This window comes from Hippoglossus stenolepis, chromosome 14, assembly GCF_022539355.2.
Source record: "Hippoglossus stenolepis isolate QCI-W04-F060 chromosome 14, HSTE1.2, whole genome shotgun sequence".
NCBI lineage: Eukaryota > Metazoa > Chordata > Actinopteri > Pleuronectiformes > Pleuronectidae > Hippoglossus > Hippoglossus stenolepis.
Window position 1 is genome coordinate 6,954,272 of NC_061496.1, and position 19,368 is coordinate 6,973,639.

The 19,368-nt window shown below is 43.8% G+C and overlaps 1 protein-coding gene across 1 annotated transcript in view; it reads left to right on the forward strand.

Moving 5' to 3' along the window:
• cachd1 (cache domain containing 1) overlaps positions 1 to 19,368 on the forward strand; it is a 78,333-nt gene that overhangs the window by 42,729 nt on the left and 16,236 nt on the right. Inside the window, 12 exon segments of the mRNA XM_035176022.2 lie at positions 5,653 to 5,779; positions 7,888 to 8,032; positions 8,112 to 8,328; positions 8,439 to 8,588; positions 11,346 to 11,627; positions 12,095 to 12,244; positions 14,536 to 14,659; positions 14,775 to 14,892; positions 16,802 to 16,970; positions 17,529 to 17,671; positions 18,499 to 18,628; positions 18,631 to 18,679. Of these exon segments, the coding sequence (XP_035031913.2) occupies positions 5,653 to 5,779; positions 7,888 to 8,032; positions 8,112 to 8,328; positions 8,439 to 8,588; positions 11,346 to 11,627; positions 12,095 to 12,244; positions 14,536 to 14,659; positions 14,775 to 14,892; positions 16,802 to 16,970; positions 17,529 to 17,671; positions 18,499 to 18,628; positions 18,631 to 18,679 (1,804 nt within the window).

Here is a 19,368-nt window from a genome sequence, read left to right on the forward strand (position 1 = left end):
CATGACAACCATTTTTTTTTAATGATAAAGCCTTTTTTTTGTGTGTTAAACAGAAAACCCCCACTGATCTAAGGTTGAGTTGTACATGTCCAGAGAAGTGTGTTTTTTTTGTCTTTCCTCAGCTCCCTCACTCTTTCCTTCCCTCTCTGTTTTTTTTATCATCCTTTGAATTTAAAATGGTTTTTTTAAAGCCTGAGATCAAATACACTCTGGTTTGACTTTGAACTCCCGTCCGCCGGGGCTCTCAGGTTGTGCATGTTTTCATCATGCTGATGTTAGGATCCTGGTTTCTGTCCTCACTTTACCTCAGATAGAAGATTGCACCACTGTAACTGCACATGCTGAACATGTAACCTCAACAGACCTCTAATAGCAAATCATATGAGTCAGAGCAATGGGAAACTGTTGGCTGGTGTTCTCCCACAACACATCTATTCAGGCTCCAGGTTGCACGTTACCGTGAAAATTCCCATGTGTCTGCACCGCACGTGTTGGTCTGCATTTGATTAAGAAGGAAACGCGCCAAAAAATGACTTTCCTCCAGGTTTTCTGTTCTTTATTTTAGCCATCGCTTGGTTACCAGTGTGCTCCTCCTGCTCCCAGGGATGAAATATCAAACTACATGCAGTCATGACACACAGACTTGTATTTCCTGGAAGATTGAACCACTTTCCATGTTTCTCTTTTAAGTTTCCAGTTCAAACCCAGTAGTCGTTGTAAAATCTCGGCCATTTCTCACCAGGAATTTGTGTTTTTTTATCATCAAGGGGAATCCAAACAGCCAAATCCCTGTATGAGTTTAGAGGTTGTGTAAGGTTTCAAATACAAATCTGACAAAAATGGTCAGAGTGGACAAATGTAGTTTAGGCTGTTTTCAGACATGGACTCATGGTTCCAGGTTTTTTCTGTGAGATAATTTCAGGAAATGTCTGGAGTAGAGTCTGAAAGCTGCATTAATAATCAGTGTTAAAAGCACTATGTTTTGCAGGCAACAATTATGAAAATTATTGCTGTTGACCATTCGATTTGCAGAATTTGTTGACTGTGCTGCACGAAATGGGCGACTGCATCAGAATTTTTGTAACTTTTGAAATGTAACCGTCACTTTGCTTACTGTCCACAGCAATTGGCCAGTTTTTTTATCATTCGCCACTAGTTGGGTGTCACTTTTCATCTTTACAACTCAGCGCGAGATTGTGAATTTCTCTGGAGCGAGACTGTTGTAGAAATGTTTGTTGCCTTCCCTGATGGTCGCCCTTCAGCAAGGGCATACAAAATGTTGCCTTCAGATGAATCAGGACAACTTTGTACAAACTACTTTATACTCGTCCTGTGGAAACTGGACGTTGTCATCACTCGCCTTCCCCTCCAACTGCATTTGTTCCCCTCTCTCATCCCGTAGCGGCCCCCTGCCTCCCATTTCTCCCAGTTATCTCAGCCTGCTTGTCTCTCCGCAAAACCATTCATAATGACTGCCATTCATTGCACGTCACCATCGGCGGGGTGTTATTTTCCTTGCGAGCCAGTCGCGGCGAGTTCAAGTTACCCCTCTGTCTCCCCTCTCCTCTCCCTGCCCCTCCACACTCAGCCCTCCTTGACCCCCAAGCTCCCAGTGTATTCACTCTCTCCCATTTGTCTCAGCCCAGTCTAAACAAGCAGCCGCAGAGGGTGGGGGTGCGGGGGTGAAAGAGCGACGGATAATTGAGAGGGAGAGAATGATGAATGAAGGAGAAGGGGAAGGGTGAGAGCTGATTGAAATGGAGTAATTGTATCAAGACAGCATTGTATTCCTTCCATCTTCTCTCCTCTCATCTTCCATTTTTGCTTTTTTTTTTTGGAGGAAGAAGGGGGGGGATAGTGGATGTGGAAGGCATCAGTAGTGATACTAGCAGGTGGGGGTGAAAAGACGGGTAGATGGGAGATGGCTGTTGTTGCAGGGCTGTGTGATTACAGGACTAGTTTGATGCATCTTCTCTCCTCCATCTATTTCGTTTCCTTTTTTCTGTTTTTTTTCCAAAGTAGTTTCATCCATTTTTCTGACTCGTTGATGTCGTGTGACTCCCATTTTACCGTTTCATCCCCCAAACCTCTCTCCCACCATCTCATCTTCCACCCTCACATGTCCTGTTGTGCACACATATGTACACGCAACCAACTTCTCCATCAAATTCAACTCCCGACTTCAGGAGCGGGTTCCACCAGACACAATGTCATCGACTGCAGGGGAATTTGCACGTTCCCCTCGTACCTGTGGTCGGTTTTCTTAAAGATGGACGACATGTTGCCCCCCCGAAAGTGAAGCATCAGCCCACAGTCCATGTCATAGATCATGCCTCCTCCATGTTAGTGGATGGGTTCGTGCCAAACTAAAAGGACGTCAGATTAACTTTTCTCTAAGATGGTTTCTGTCATTTTCGATAGTTCTTATCCACACTGATGTATGTGCTAGTGTTCATTGTTGTTTACTATTGATAAGTTATTTGATATGAAATTGGGACATGATTGACAGCTGGGAGTGACTCATGATTGGCTCAACATGTATATCGATGGGACTTTGCTCCGCGAACGGTGCTGCACAGACTCTGGCTCCAGATTCACAAGATGGCTGCAGTGTTGTTGTCACCAATGAAGCTGGTTAAGAGCTTGTTTTTGGTATTATCATGCAGTTCCTACAGAACCACCATAATTACAGCTTCTACAGTGGGCTGAGATGAAGATGCACTTAGTCGACTCTTTGAGTACAGTCCTCTTTTGTTTCTGGATTATCTCTCTGATTCCACTAGCCTGCTCTACTTAAAGTGCTACACCCAGTGTGTTTATGCATGGGTGTGGATGCAGATGGATCAAGTGGGTCATTTGCAGAAAGTCAATTAGCAAACGACTGGAGTGATTTGGGTCGTGTTTCTCGGCTTGTCCATCCGTTTCTGCAAAGATCCAAACATTGGCGGCAGAAGTGGAGCGGTGCGGCCTGACAGATGTTTACAGAGTCCTTCTTCTAGTGTCAACACAGCTGAGTGGTTCCTGTTTATATGAGCCTCCGAGATGGATGGAGTGACCGGGCAGGGATAACGTATGATGAGTGACCGCTGTGTGCAAGAAGCGGCTGTGTCTCAAAAAAGTAGTTCCTCGCCAAGGACGTGCAGCCAGAGGGGATGACTTTGGCAGTCGGATGATTTTACAGTTGTCCTGTAATTTATCTGTTTGTGTACGTACCTAATTTGTTTCAGATTTCTCTGCGAGTTGAATATTTGACTTTCAATTTTCCACAGCTCCAACAGGACAAAAAAAAAAAAGTCTTTGGCTCGTAATATTGTTTGAAGGTTGGAAAAGGTCAAAACAAGTTCTGTTTAGCGGGTGATTAATTCAAAGTGATCACAAGCCAAGAACCACAGCTGACTCCAAACTCACCGTGAATGGAGGATAGTCTGTGGACTGTGGACTTAATTAACCACATACTCTATTTGAAATCCTATCCCAGGTCGTGGAAGTCACCGTTTGAATAACATCAAATAGTCGGCTAATCAGGGGAATATCCTGTTAATGCATACTCCTGCTAATGAGCTGCATAAACCACAATGCATTTTTTATGAGAAGTAAGATCTTAAACATTTTGTTGGAAAAGAAACTGAACACAAGACGAAACTCATTTCATCGCTAATAAGTCGTGGCGTTGTGTTACTTACAGGATGTGAAGATATAATACGTAACAATTCTTAAAACGAACGTCTACAATGAACCAGACCTATGTTATGTCTTTTTTTGACTTGTGCACTAACATGATCCAAAATTGTATTCACGATAACGGGGCGTTTCGTTTCGGTCACCTTTTAATTGCGTCATATCCGCGTTGTCCATCTCTGCTGTAACGTCCGGGGGAAACGACAGATCACGAAGGAAAACCGCACGGCTAGCCAGTTAGCCAGTCGGCTGTTTTAGTTCTTCTACTGTTTGTATTGGCGACGACTAACGTATCACGATTATTCACTGCCGTTTGTTGCGTAATGTAATAAACATACGTTAACTCATCCGTGAACAAGATTCGCGTCAGGTACATTTTCACCAGTAATGGCGGTCAAGAAAACAACTCCCAGAATCCCGCGCTGCTTCACAACATCATCAAACTAGGTCTTTCCTTTATCGTTTTGATTGAGAGACCCCTAGTGGCCCAAGTTGCACGTTGAAGTAATGACATATATATTATAGCTAAACTTTCTGAACAGTTTCAGCCTGATTTCTGCTGGATTGTGATTTTTCGATTACGAGATGACCCGAGGTGATGGATTCCTGTATTTTAACATTTGAACAGCTGCATCATTGTTTATTTTAACGAAGCCGAGCGTGATGGCTACGCTCTGATTCGTCCCTCTCTGCCTGGTTAAAGGCCTAAAGTTTCTATTTGTGTCCGCTCCCCCAACCCGCTCCCCCTCCAATCTCTCTTTGTGAAAGGCCGTTTTGTGTTGCAGCGAGCGGAAAGGAAGTTGCTGGCTTTGTGATGGGATCTCTGTGAAGATACTGTTTACTCTGTGACCCAGTAAAAAAAAATCTGCCTGTTGGTGTTGAGCAAACCCTCGGGCTCGGTGTCTCAGTCCGCTGCATTATGGGGCTGTTATTTCAGCTTGTCCCGCAGCCACGGCCCCCGACACACAGATCGAAATCTGGCGTCCGAAATAAAAGGGGTGGTATTGTAAACTTTTACAGTAGTTGCACAGTTCAGACTTCTTTTTCTCCTCAAAGTGATTTTATTCTATGAGAAGAGGCATTTACATGTGTAGAGGGGTGTATTTAATTCCACGCCAATGCGTGAATAGGCAGGTTTGCATATGTATTAGGTGTGAAAGGTCCGGGAAACAGGAGACGGTGCACAAATGTGTGAGGGGGTCAGTAAAGTTTGAGCAGCTCAGGATTCATTGAGATGTATTGATATGTTTATTCATAGATATAAATTCAAGTTTTGTTTTACAGTTATCGTTAAGTTATGTGACCTGATCAGATGGAAATGAGAGTGATTTGAATTTGTCTGAAAACTCCATGTGGATAAAAGTTTAAACGTTTTGACCCCTCCCTTTTTTTTTTTTTTTACAACAGTCCATAGAAAATAAATATGAACGAGACTTTGAGTTTCGCTGGTTAAGCTGCAGATGATTATTTTCACCATTTCTTCTCGATTTCTCAAGCTGATAACCTTCTAATTGATATTTGTACAAAATTATTCACGGAGGATTCAGTAGAGAAAGATATCACACGGTGCAGATATGTAGCCTACAGCACCAGACACACACACACAAACACACACAGACACACACTCTCTCACAGTGAGGATATGTTAGGAGAGCAAAGAGCTTTAACATCACATAAGGTTAAAGTTGATCACTGTAACTGGGAGTCATGGTTTTAATCAATTATGAACAACATGAAACATAAAGACTCGCACAGTACATTTATTTTCTCTGATCTTGCCACGTGAGTCCACACAGGATTCACAGCTGATCCCTGAACTTGAAGATGTCTCCTTCCTGGAACCTGAGCAAGAGAAATGCTCAAAGCACTAAAGTTACTCATCTGTTTTCTCTCTTTCCCTCCTGACATTTCCCCCCCACAACCTTTCCTCTATCTGATTTCCTCCTGTTCTCTCTGTGTCCTTTCCTTCTGCAGTGTTGGCAGACAACCTGAAGTCCAACCCGGGGATAAAGTGGCAGTACTTCAGCTCAGAGGAGGGCATCTTCACCGTCTTCCCTGCCCACAAGTTCCACTGCAAAGGAAACTTCGAGCACCGCAGCAGGTATCCAAAAAAAACACCTCTTCTTTCTGGAAATCTGTCTCGTTCAATCAATCCAATTTTATTTGTATAGCCCATAATCACAAATCACAATTTTGACTCATTGGGCTTAACGAGGTGCGACACCCTCTGACCTTAACCCACAAGATCTCAGAGTGAGTCACATGTGAGGATCCGTCTCCCGGGACGGACAGAAGGGCAAGAGAAGTCGTGTGCAACAGAGCACGTCGACGAAAATACCGATATTAACAACATTCGTGAGAAAGAAAATTGTATTAATGTCTAAAGTATTTGTACAAAAGAAAAGAAGGTTAAGCCCCCTCTGTCAGTTGCTGTGGGGTGGCCCAGAGGGCATGTCGATGGCATGCTGCCCTTGCACACCCCTGACACACACGGCCCTTGGCAGGAATGTGGCTCTGTACCACTAAAGCCCACCGGAATTTCACACCTCCAGTGTTGGAGGTTTTTTCTTTTTTTGTTTTTACGGCCACAGCTTAAAGATGTCTCTCACTCTCGTCTTTTATTTCTCTGTCTTTGTCTTTCTGTCGCTCCCTGATGTTTTTCACGTTGGCTTTTTCTCTTTTTAACTGTAATGTGCGTTGTACTTTGTCTCTCCCTCGCTGTGTGAGTCGGTGAGCTGGCACACGGCCATGACAGAACTTGCGTTGCCTGGCTTGCTTCGAGTGTGAATGAGGCTTTGTGAGCACATCACTCGGCTCCTCCGCCCTGTGTTAGTGTCTCCTTGTCCGACGGGCCACACACACACTGACCCGCTGACCCCCCCACCCACTGCACCCCCCCGAAACCCACCAAGCTGAAAATACAGGCACATACAGTGACACTCACCCAACTTTACAATAAAGGTTTAGAATTTACTACTTGAACACGACTTTACTTTTAGCCTTGTGATTAGCTCAGAATAACATAGACTTGTTATTACACCAAAAATAAGTCCAGATGAATGAGGTGTTTTCATACTTAATCGAAAAAGAGTTTTATTATAATTTAGTTTTCTTTGTAACAAGACCTCAAAAGCTCCTGAAACCTTGTTTTACTCTTCAAAAACACATGGGCATAAAACTGAAAAAGTTAAATTCCCTCTGTGACTTTTGAAACTTGAAGATATCTCATATTTAGGGAGGTGTGCGCTGAATATTCTGGACAAATAACTCCGCAATGACAACATGAAACACAGAAAGTGTTGGATCACCACCAGAAATAACAGTAGAAGGGAAGGGAATCTCGTGAATGTTGTAGCTGAGCGCAGACTAGAGAAGGAAAGACGACTCCCAAGTGAAGGCATCAAGGAAAAGCGAGGGATCAGGTAAAGGTAGAGGAGGGAGACAAAGACGTTCTGTTTACTGCAGATTCATGAGACGGTTACTGGTGTCACTAAACTGTTACTCCAGCTTATAGAAGATTACACTGCAGGAGGGATTATGATGTTTAAGAGTCTGTGCCTCCCATTCTTCCGAGTGCGGTAATCCAGGAACTAATATTCATTACATCTTCAAACATTCACTTGCACTCAGAGATCGACTTATTCGAATTTGGTGGAGAAAGGTCAGAGGTCAACGTCACTGTGACCTCACAAAACACGGTTTGGGCCCCGCGAGGGAGTTTCCTCAAATTGGACACAAATGTTCACTTGCACTCACAGATGAACTGATTGGGATTTGGTGGTCAAAGGTCAGAGGTCTCTTTGGCCCATAAAGGACAGTTTGGGCTGTAAATTAAAAATGCACATGCTAATAACGACCAAAGATCTCGCAAATAGGATAAAATCATGAAGGGATATTGTATAAAGAAAAGGTCAAAGGTCAGATTCACATTATTCTGTTCTCTGGCTGTTATTCAACACCGTGACTCAGGAGCAAAAAGAGATTGTGACCATATATCCAGCATCTTGACTGGTTGGTGATTGATAAAAACTGTGAGGCAGTAACTCTTTGTTATATCATTAATATCAGCATTTTATTATCTCTGCATAAATGCTTTTACAAACACGTTGATATTATTGTGGTTGGAGGATTTGTATGTACAGTATATTTCTCCGTAGTTCTGAAGCGACCTTGCATTCTTGTGTGTATTTATGTGTGTTTTTTCTGCAGGCCTGTGTACGTGTCTGCAGTGCGTCCCCAGTCTAAGCACATCGTGGTGATGGTCGACCACGGAGCATCTGTCACCGAAACGCAGCTTCAGATCGCGAGGGACTCGGCGCTCGTCATCCTAAACGCCATAGACGAGCACGACAAGGTAAGTGAAACTAACATTTTCCGGGGCGCTGTATATTCTCCAAAGTTCTAGTGACATCATCCTTATCGCTCTTCGCCAGATCTCCATTCTCTCAGTGGCAGAGGCGGTTCGTTCCTGTGCTCTGGACCAGTGCTATAAGAGTCTGCTGTCACCGGCCACCAGCGAGACCAAGAGGAAGATGAGCACCTTCATCTCCAACATCAAGGCTTCAGATGCGGCCACGCACCACGCCGGGGGCTTCCAGAAGGCTTTCCAGCTGCTGAGAAACACCACCAGCCTCAGCAGGCATAGTCCCAGTAAGAGCCGTGGAAGGAAAAACCACAACATACAGTATTTTAAAATGCTGCCTCAGGGATCGGTTCTATTTGATATAAACTAATATGTGTGTGCTCGTGTTCCTCACCAGCGACAGACATGGTGATCATCTACCTGTCGTCCGGTATCACGACCCGGGAGTCGTCGGAGCAGGAGAAGCGAGCGACGCTCAGCGTGGTCAGAGAGGAGAACCGCCACCTCAACAACTCCGTCATGATCCTCACCTACGCTCTCATGAACGGTGGGTCGTCTCCTCCAGACACTTCTCAGAAGAGAGTCTTGAGTTTATTTTAACACGTTCAAAAACTAATAGTGAACACTTTTTGATGGCTGGACGGACGGATGGATTTCTTTTTTATTTTAGGCAGTGAGGTGTAAATGAAGAGAAATAAGAAATGAGCTGCTGATCTCCCCCCCCCAACAGTTTGAGTTTCTACCATACAGTATTTTAAAACGCTGTATTAGTTGTATGTCATTATATTAATGAGTTGTATTATGTATCATTCATGTTCAAATACTGAGAAATTCCAAGATATCCCAGAAGATAAGAACCAAAGCAGCCCCAACTTTCAGTTTGTTAATAGGGAAGAAAACTAGTTTCATTCACAGTTTCAGAGCTTCGTCAAATTTGCTTGTTTTGAAAAGTTTTTGCCGGTATCTGCATCTGCACAGTAAACTAAACTAAAGTCTGTAGCATCTAGACATATCTCAAATATCACTCACATATATAAGACTTGTGTATTTGTAGGAAATTAAAGACAAACACGGAGCAGCTTTGGATTTCAATCTGTCTTGAGTGACATTTCCTCCACATTGCACATTTGTCATGTGTGGTTCTGCTGGGAGCCCTTTCTGTTTGTTAGATGCCCTCTCTCACGGGCACAATGTGCTTAAGAGAAGACTGAAGGTTAGAGAGGTGCTCAGAAACCTCAAAGGCTTTTTGTTTTCATTGTGTGTGTGTGTGTGTGTGTGTGTGTGTGTGTGTGTGTGTGTGTGTGTGTGTGTGTGTGTGTGTGTGTGTGTGTGTGTGTGTGTGTGTGTGTGTGTGTGTGTGTGTGTGTGTGTGTGTGTGTGTGTGTGTTGCTGTAGGCTACACAACTTGTCTGTGCATCTGCCTCCTCTGATTCCCACCTTGCTCTGCAACACACACACACACGCACACACATGCACCTCTGCCGTGCATGCATTAGTCCACCATTAATACAAATAATTTCTGCATCGGGGAATGGAAATGAGGAACATCTAAAGAGAGGAGAGAGTGAGACTTCAAAGGGCGTCCTGCTCGCTGTGTGTGACTGACAGAGGACCTCGGCTGTGTAAAGAGCTCCGTGATGAAAAGGATGCAGAAATCTATCATCCTCTGAGTTTATTAGAATTGCATATCCAAAAAAACATTTGTTTTGCTGCTGACGCTGCGGCACACAGCTGAAAGGCCCACTGTGTGTGTGTGTGTGTGTGTGTGTGTGTGTGTGTGTGTGTGTGTGTGTGTGTGTGTGTGTGTGTGTGTGTGTGTGTGTGTGTGTGTGTGTGTGTGTGTGCATTAATAATATGCTCTCACCAAAACAGTGTATGCTAGCCCGACTAAAACCTGTCAACTACAATGTGTTTTGTACTAGTTTCTACACAATGATTGCATTTTGTATCAATTGTTTTATGCTTTAAAGTTGCCTGAAGAAAAGTCTGCCTTTTCCCAGACCTTCAAATTATGTCCTAAGCAAAGACGTATGCAGTTCACGATCATATACGTCAGGAAAAATGTAGCTCTTCAGATATTTATCTGGTTAAATTACTTCTGCAAACTAAATGTTTCAGCACTATTTACGATTCTGTAGATTCTGGAATCAATCTCTCTTTGATGGGATTCATTGAAAGGAAAAGGACGCATTTGTTGGCCATATTAGAAGGAGCCTTCGAAGTGGAACAGCCCAGTTGTGTAGACGTCTTCAAATGCAGCCTCCGAAGGATGCGGCCCCTGAATTGAGAGTTTCGGCAAGAAACACTTATTGTGACTGTGTTTGGTTACAAGAAAAACAAGAACATAAGAGTAAAGTGCTTTCGGTCGTTGAGGTGAATCAAAAGTGGGAAATGCTCCTCAGGAATTTAAAATGAATGAATCCTGTGCTGCCTGCAAACCTCCCCTCTGTGTTTGTTTGACATCGCTGCCCCTGGCGACATCGGTACCCGTCGGTCGCCCGGCGTGATCAGCAGAGCAGAGCCTTGGCATTAAAAGGGGATTCTGCTGTAATCCAGTCCATGATTGGATGCTGGCAGACATGCTATGTTCCTATCCTGCCTAATAGGTTGTGGGATGCCAAATGCTCCAGGTGACAGCTGTAGGGCCCAGCCGCAGTCATCCGTTCTCCTCTGAACGACCTTATGAAGCTTGGAAAGATAAAATCTGAAGTGAGCGTTAACTTCTGGGATACATGAGGATTTACTCACGCCACAGTTGGGTCCGGCAGATGCGTGGGATTGTACGAGCAAAGCCGATGGAGATAATGAAACAGGATCACAGATCAGGGTCCGGCATGTATGAAATATCTCCGCTGTTGGCGCCAAATCAATTTGGGGGAGTCCGCGTGGCAGCGTCGTAGCATGTGCCTTGATTCAAGCTTCTCGCTGCGGGACCACGTGAACTGCATGACGTCAATTGTTCCCGAAATACAACTTGATGAATTCAGCCCCTGTTTGGCAGCTGGTGTGTGATTTCTCTCTCTCTCCAGCTCCTTGAAGGAATTGTTTTTTTTTTAGAGTCTGAGAGGAAAGAAAAGCGAGGGTCGCCATCTATAAAAGAAATTTGAGTCATGAGCTCTTTACTCTTATTGCCTCCATGTCAGCGACTCCTTCCTCTTTTCATTTGCACAATTACCTCATTCAATAAGCCCGGAGCCGTGCCATCAGTTACAGATTTGTCCTCAATATCCCTGCTTGATTTAATCAAACTAATTCTGTTATCCACTCCCCCCCCCTCCTCCCCACCCATCCCCTCCTCCTGCAGAGGGAGTAACGGGCCTGAAGGAGTTGGCCTTCATGAGGGACCTCGCGGAGCAGAATTCTGTGAAGTACGGCGTGGACAGAGCAGGAGACCGGGACCGCTTCTCTGCGTCGTCGTCTGGGTCGTCTGGATCTTCGATGATACCGGTGGTGAAGGGGAGCATGATGGTTCTCAACCAGCTGAGCAACCTGGAGACGACAGTGGGCCGCTTCTACATCAACCTCCCCAATCGTATGATCGACCTGGCCGGCTTCAGCCTGCCCTACTCCGACCCCATGGGAGACGGTGAGTGGTCCCGACTCATCCTCACCTGGTGCTATTTTTCAGATGTTTTTACCACGCGGTGCAAAAGACACTTAAAGTGAGGATGCTTTCTAAAAATAACGCATAGTACATATAAAGTGCAGTAAATGGAAAAGACCTAAATCAAATACATATTTGGTTTGACCACTCTTTACCTTTTAAACTGCACCAATCCACTTGCTCACAGTTGTGATGGACAGAAGTAGCAACATCTAAAGATCCAAATAGTTCTGCACAGTTCTGTATGTCAGTTCTCGTTTGGCAGTTATCCTCAGTTTGGTTGTTTTAGCTCCGCGGCAGCCACCAGTTTCTGACACCATTTTAAAATCTGCAAACCAAGAGTTGCTCTGAATTACACCGAAATAAATGAAAATAGCCAAATAAAACCAAACTATTAACACAAGACGAGTCAGTGTGTATAATCTGCTCTCTTGTATTTTTCTCTCCAGGATTTATCATGACTGTGAGCCGACCGTGCTACTTTGGGAACCTGCTGCTCGGCGTGGTCGGGGTGGATGTGAACCTGGCCTACATCTTGGAGGATGTCACCTACTACCAAGACTCGCTGGCCTCATACACCTTCCTCATCGACAACAAAGGTCAGTGACGTGAAAACGGACACCGGTAGTTATCGTTATGTGTTTTTCATCAGGGAAGAATCAGCAGGATTATCCTCTGCTGCTCCTTTGCTCAACTCGTGATCATTGAAAGGTGTTTTAGCACATTAAGCTTTAAATTGCTGCAGCATTACGAGCCAGTGAGAAAACAAGCATCAGGTCAAATCTCTCATCTCACAGGTCCCACAGACTCCAGTGTTATCAATCTTCATTAGTCACACTCCAAAGAGTTGGAAAAGAGTGTGTTTGGGTTTCCTTGTTTCACTTTATTTTGTCTGTCTCAACTTCCTCCGCAGCCGTGACCCCACATTAGACTCAATTGGCGTCTTCTCTGCAGCGCTGGCACTTCTCTGGCATTTCATTCTCCACGGCTGAGCCCCGCGGCTGCAGTGCAGGGCGGTAGTGTTCATGTCCGGTGTTGGTTTGTCTTGGCCCCCGCTGCAGGTGGCTCGACTAAACTCAACTGGTGCCATACAACCGTAAAGTTGTGCTCTGCGGGCCTGTGGATGTGTGTCATTAATGGACAGGATAGTTATACTGAATAATATTAGCTGCAAAAACACAGACGGACAGGAAGCCTGCTGCAAAATCACAGGACTTTAACACACTTACAGGTTTCACACACCGCTGTGTGCTGCAGCAGTATTTCTCTTTTTCTGGAAGCATGCTGCATCCGTCGCTGTCAACACATCGCGGAAAACACGGACAGGGGCGTCGGTAGGAATGTCAGGAATGTGGCGAGAAAGGTTCACGTCGCTTCCAGGTTTTCACACCTGTGCGGATTACAGCGTTAAAAAATCCCTTAGAAATGCCACCCCGTTTGAAAATGGGGGGAAATTTTGCTAATCCTGAGCTAAAATATGACTTTTACAGGGTAAGGTTGTGGAAAGGTGGGATGAAGGAGAGAGTTGAGGTGGAGGAAGGTGATAAAACCTCCAGAATGAAATGAAGTACAGCGTCGAATCTTTCCCCCGTTATTACCACGAGGGAACCTTGGCAGCTGCGTGAGTGTTGCTGCTCCGCCGCACCGCCGCACCGTTCAATGCGTCTCTTTATCCCTCCTCTGAAATGTTTGTTTTTGCAATGAAAACGCCGTCACATCATTACACCTTATTACTGCACCGCGCTTATTAACACAGCAACTCGGTAAACACAGACAAATGGCTCCCATTAAAGTCATTAGCTGCCATTCAAATCGCCTGCTGCCGATTAGAATGTAGGTGAATATGATTCGGTAAATAAGCCGCTGACAAGAGGCTCCTGGACCCGCAGGTAAAAGTAGCAGATGAGTGCATTAGACGTAGTTTTACATGGAGGATTTTAGTTAAATGTATTTATTGACCCTGTGAGACTTTGTAAATACATGTAGTTAAATGTATTTATTGACTCTGTGAGACTTTGTGTGACTCAATTAAGTGTCTACCTGAGTGAGATTTCATAAAGGTCTGTGTATGGTGTGTACTGTAGTTTGGCATATCAATAAGAACAGAGTGGCCTTGTGTTACACAGCAGACGGATTTCCCTTTTTAAGAGTGTGACACACCACACCTGCTGATACTTAAACACACACACACACACACACACACACACACACATACACACTCTCTCTCTTTGTCACTAAATATACACAGCATATTAGAGCTGAGCGACAAACACACGATATGTTGTTTGTTCGCTGCCTTCAGAACAGATGGGCTCTCAGTCGAGTTTCTTCAGAGCTTTGTTTGTTTCCCAAAAACGATTCCTCGTCCCACAACCTCACCAGAGCCGCCGAGCTCCTGCAGAACGGTGTGAAGGTTCAATGCATCGGTTTTTATTCAGGGGAATTTAAATAATGAGGAGGAAAGAGCCGAATTAGAAATGAGCTTTGTCCACTTTGATTAATGCAGTGACCTTGTAGCAGCAACTGCTTTATATTAAAGTTAGACGTTGGATGAACACACATTTAATACATTTGTATATTATTATTTGTATATTGTATATTATTATATTGTTAATGACAAATATTAAGTGATTTCAGTGATTAAGGCCAAGTGGGTTTTTGGTAGAAGTACAGGCAGAATCTTGTGAGTTTGGCCGTAGCATGGCTGCACTTGGAGAAACAAATTTGACCTTTTGTCTGAAAATGTAATCAGGCAATAAAGTGATACACATTCAGTAACACATCAGCAGCAGCTTCTCTTTTATTTGCTCTTTACATGTTGCTGTTTCTACTGCGACATTATTGATCCTTGATTGTGCTTGATGGTCCTGATCGTGTGATTGGTTCCCAGGCTACACCCTGATGCACCCGTCACTGACGCGGCCCTACCTCATGACGGAGCCGCCCCTGCACACAGACATCACCCACTACGAGAACATCCCCCGATTCCACGTGGTCCGGCAGAACATCCTCAAGTAAGAGAGAATGAGGAACAAGTTTCACTGAATTAAAACACAAACAAACAGAATAACTTTTAACGTTACGCATAATGCAGTTTGTGATTTGATAAATGTTTTGTGTTTTTCGCAGCCTCCCTCTGGGCAGTCAGGTCATCGCCGTTCCGGTCAACTCGTCTCTGTCGTGGCACACCAACCGACTCCGGGACAACACCAAAGACGCGTACAATGTCAGCTACGCCTGGAAACTGGTGGGTGATGGATTTGCCGACTCGTATCTCCTTTACTCCAAAATAAGTGGGCGTTGGTGGGTATTTTTAAATGTGGGTAAACCCGCCGCCAGAAGAGGAACGTGAGTCATGTTAAACAACGTGCACTCTCTCTCACCTCGCTGTTTTTGCCAAATCAGCTCGTTCCCCCTGGTGTCATGTTTCTATCACTGCTGATCGGAGGCAGAGTCGATGAAAACCCATGTTTGCTGCAGAGTCATTTGACCTGGAAGTCAATGCCCATTGTAACCATTACAATAACAGACAAAAGCCGGATGTTAGTGGGTTTATTATAACCAGTGGAAAAGGGGCTTGAGACACAAACATTTTAGTTATTTACTTATGTCCAACATTTTGACTTCAGCTGAGATTGGACCATGAATTACTTGCCTGCAGTTATTTTCTTGCAACACACACACATAAGAAAACGTACGTATGTTTAAAAGCTATTTACACACACTCATTTAGTGTGTCCCATCCTGTCACCAAGTTTCACAGAAATCTAATCAGTACTTTTTATGTAATCTTGTTGAAAAACAACCAAGGGAAACGGACAGGTGAGAAAAACAACCTGTCACCTGTAAAATTCAGATGTGTCCAAAAGTGAAAAAGAAACTAGCTGAGAAGAGGAGTCATACGAATAATTTCTGGCCCGAGAATAATTATATATTAAAACACGTGAGGTTTGAAATTAGAAACTGAGCAGCAGCTTATTTTGTTTCTAATTTAAACGCCAGTTGCCTGAAGTAAAAAGGATTTTAGAGCAGAACACGCTCCTGCACACTGAGACAAATGAAGACTCGGGGCCTGTAAGACTTTATCAAGGCGTGAAAACATCTCGCTCATGTACTTTTATCTCCAACGCTTCCATTTCTGTCTGCGACTCTTTATCATTACTGTACCACTGTCTAGAAGTAATATAGAGATTTATGTTCCCAGCCTTTGTGTCTCCACCAAACCTCTGCCACCTTCAATTAGTCCCCGTGATAAAATCCAAGTGCTCCCACACCCAGAAACTGTCTATCCGTCAAATCTGCTTTTCCTCCCAGGCCTTGAAGCGTCATGTTTTTTTGGTGGAAAAATAAATGGCGTCAGGACAACATTAGCATCACGCCACGCTGAGTCTTTTTCATTTCTGACATTCAGACTTTTGGCAGGGGCAAAAACACAACACTTACTTTAGGCATTTTACTTTCAGCCCTTTTTAAGGGATTTTGACATTTTGTGTTTTTCTCACGCTGACGAGCTCAAACACCTTCACCGTGAGTTTGGCACCTGTCTGTGTTATTTTTAAAATTAATTTTTCCGGAGCCAGATAAAATGTGAACTGACTTCAGAAGTGTCTGTTGTTTCCCACACCATGCTGTCCTTGTGTCTTCAGCCAGATAATGTCAGGGGATTCATTTATGAGTCTTTCATTTTGTTCATCTAGTGACAGTCGTAAAAATCAGCAGCAAAGGCTTCACCCATTTAGCTCCTGGTTCTCTCTGACTGTCAATAATCTTCCGTGAAAGATGCCTGCTGACTATGAAACACTGGAAAGATCTTCATGCAGTTTCAACCCAATTTTAAAGCGTCAAATAAGTAATCAAAACCAAACTTACCTTATTTGACGTGTACTTAGATTTTTTTATTTTGACCTGGAGGAGGCAGGATTTATTACATGCTTTATTCAGAGCATGTTCTCGGGGTAAAAGTTGTCTTTTCAGGAATAAGGAACAATGAAAACTTATAAACTCGAAGTCGGGAATCAAACAAGATAAAATCTGTTGACATTTATGTACGTATATCCTTCTCTCTTGGTCATCTCCAGATTCTGCAACACTGTTCACAATATGTTTATGTTGATGTAAAGCATTAAATCCTCCTCCTCCTCCTCCTCCTCCTCCAGGTCCAGGACACGTCGTTCATCCTGTGCATCGTGTACGTGCAGCCTGAGATCCCGGTGAAGCACCTGAAGAACCTGAACACGGCTCCCAGCTCGAAGCTGCTCTACCACCGCTTGGACCTGCTGGGTCAACCCAGCTCCTGCCTGCACTTCAAACAGCTCGCCACTGTCGGTGAGAAAAGCAACAGATCCAAGGACTTGAAGAACTGGAACTTAAACACAACGCAACTTTTTTACTTCAGAATAGCAGCTTTAAAATTAGTTTGACGGTTCACTGACTGGGAATATGGAGAACGTTTCCTCTTTTATTCCCACTCTTTTCTGTTCTTGCTAACTTGAGTGAGCGGGTACGATCTCCTGTGAGGAACTGACTGATAGTCGCAGCTTTATTTGTCAGAATCAGGTCCAGTAAGTTGAAGAGTAATCATGAACTGTAGATTAGTTCATATTCAGCCAGGAAACATTTCAAATATGAAGAATTCTCATCAGACTTTGGTGGATTTGTTACATTGGAATCTCTTCTGGTTCAGGAATCCGGGAATCATGGGTAATATCCACAGTTTAGTTGTGTTTCAGTTCAGTGAGTGGGACTAATGGAGTCAACACATAGTTTTTTCTCCATGTGAAAACTACTGTGACTGCTTGAATTTGTTTCTGTCGTCATCTCGACAACATTGTTTAAACTGAACATCTCTTGACTTGTCTTTCTTTCCCTTTCTGTATTTCCCAGAATCCCCCACAGTGATGTTGGCAGCCGGCAGCTTCTCCTCCCCCTACGAGCACCTCAGTCAGCCAGAAACCAAGCGCATGGTGGAGCACTACACCGCCTACCTGAGCGATAACACCAGGCTCATAGCCAACCCAGGCCTCAAGGTACACGAGCACACAAGCCTGGGAGAGTACAAGCAACTCGCAGCCTCATGACACGCACACACATTGTTCCCTGTCGTTTACCTGACACACACACAGCACATGGCCCAGCCCTGTGGTCAGGTCACAGTCACGTATGCAAATGTTCCTGCATGTTAGTATGTACAAAAAGCATTTAACACAAAATACAACTTTATTTTTTTAAGTAGGAGTTCTTTGAAATACCTTCTTTTTTTTTTTCAATTGCAGCGATAGTTCTGCGTCTTGAAAACATCCGATGTGCATGTCTACGATTTAAAAACTTTTAAATGGAGTTCTGCATCTTTAAGAAAGGGAATAAACCCCCATGTGGTTTTGGAAGTCTGTGTGCTCTGCTGCCCTGGGGGAGTAGGAGGTTAGAGTTTGAACTCCCAGCTCTGATTCCCAGGCTGGTCTTAAAGGCCCCCTCCAGTGACCTCATCACCTCTTTCAAACTCAGAAGCTGCTCGGAAAATACCACAGAGATGTGATTTTTTTTTTTTTCAGGGTGTTTTTTTCTTTCTGGGCTTTTTAGGCTTATTAAGTCAGATTAAAGCGTAAAAACTGGATTTCTACGATTTGCTATTTCTTCTCTCTTCATCAAAATGATCTTATTATAGATACAAGAAAAATAATTCCAGCTTTAAGTTAGTTGTACCTTTTTAAAGGCCTCGTTAACTTTTTCCTTTATTGTTTGTGGGTTTGGCTTCAATCAAATTTGCAAAGATTTCTTTTCCAACTTTCCTTTTTTCGCCAAACCCCAGATTAAAACTTTTTCTCCTCTCTCCATCTTCCTCCATCCCTCTCCGCAGTCCTCTGTCAGGAACGAGGTTATGGCGACCAGTCACGTCACGGATGAGTGGATGACACTAATGGAAATGAGTAGCCTCAACTGCTACATTGTGCGCCGTTACATAGCAACCCCCAGTGGGGTGCTCCGGATTTACCGGGATCACTGATGGACAAAGCCTTCGACCCGACCCGCAGACAATGGTGAGGCTTAGTGAGGAAGGGGGGAGTAAAAGTGTGTGTGTGTGTGGTGTGTGGTGTGTGGTGTGTGGGGTAGGTACACATTAAAGAGAAGGAGTATGTGTGAAAACTCAGGTGAATGTTTGTGATTATCGATCTGCCTTTACTGAGTTTAATTTCGGTGAAGTACAAATCAGTACTAATCATTTTTAGAGAAATTAAACTTGTTTTTTAAAAAGCTTTTAGTCGTGTTATCTTACTCCAGCAAGTTTAGCGTTTTTAATGTTATTTCTTTCTTTTTTGTGATGTTCATTGAAAGATTCACACTTTTAAGATTCACACTTTTAAGATTCACACTTTTAAGAAAAAGAAAGAAATCAACGATGAACTCAGAGCAATATCCACGGACTTTGTTTTTAAACGTGCAAGTGTAAATGAGTGGTACATTCATGGACCGTCGCAGTTGCCCCATAAGATTACATTGTAGTCACTGCTGCTGTGCCATGGCTCATTTCACAAATAAGTACTTTTCATGTAGACACCCACATTTATTTACACAGGGGCCAGGTTTCAATAACACCACTATAAGAATACTGAGGCTAATATGTTCATCAGTAATAGTTCCATCCATCCAGCACGGATCACATGTTTCTGCAAGTTAAGTGTCGGGAAAAACAAAAACCTGAGGAGCATCCTAAAAAGATCATTTACTT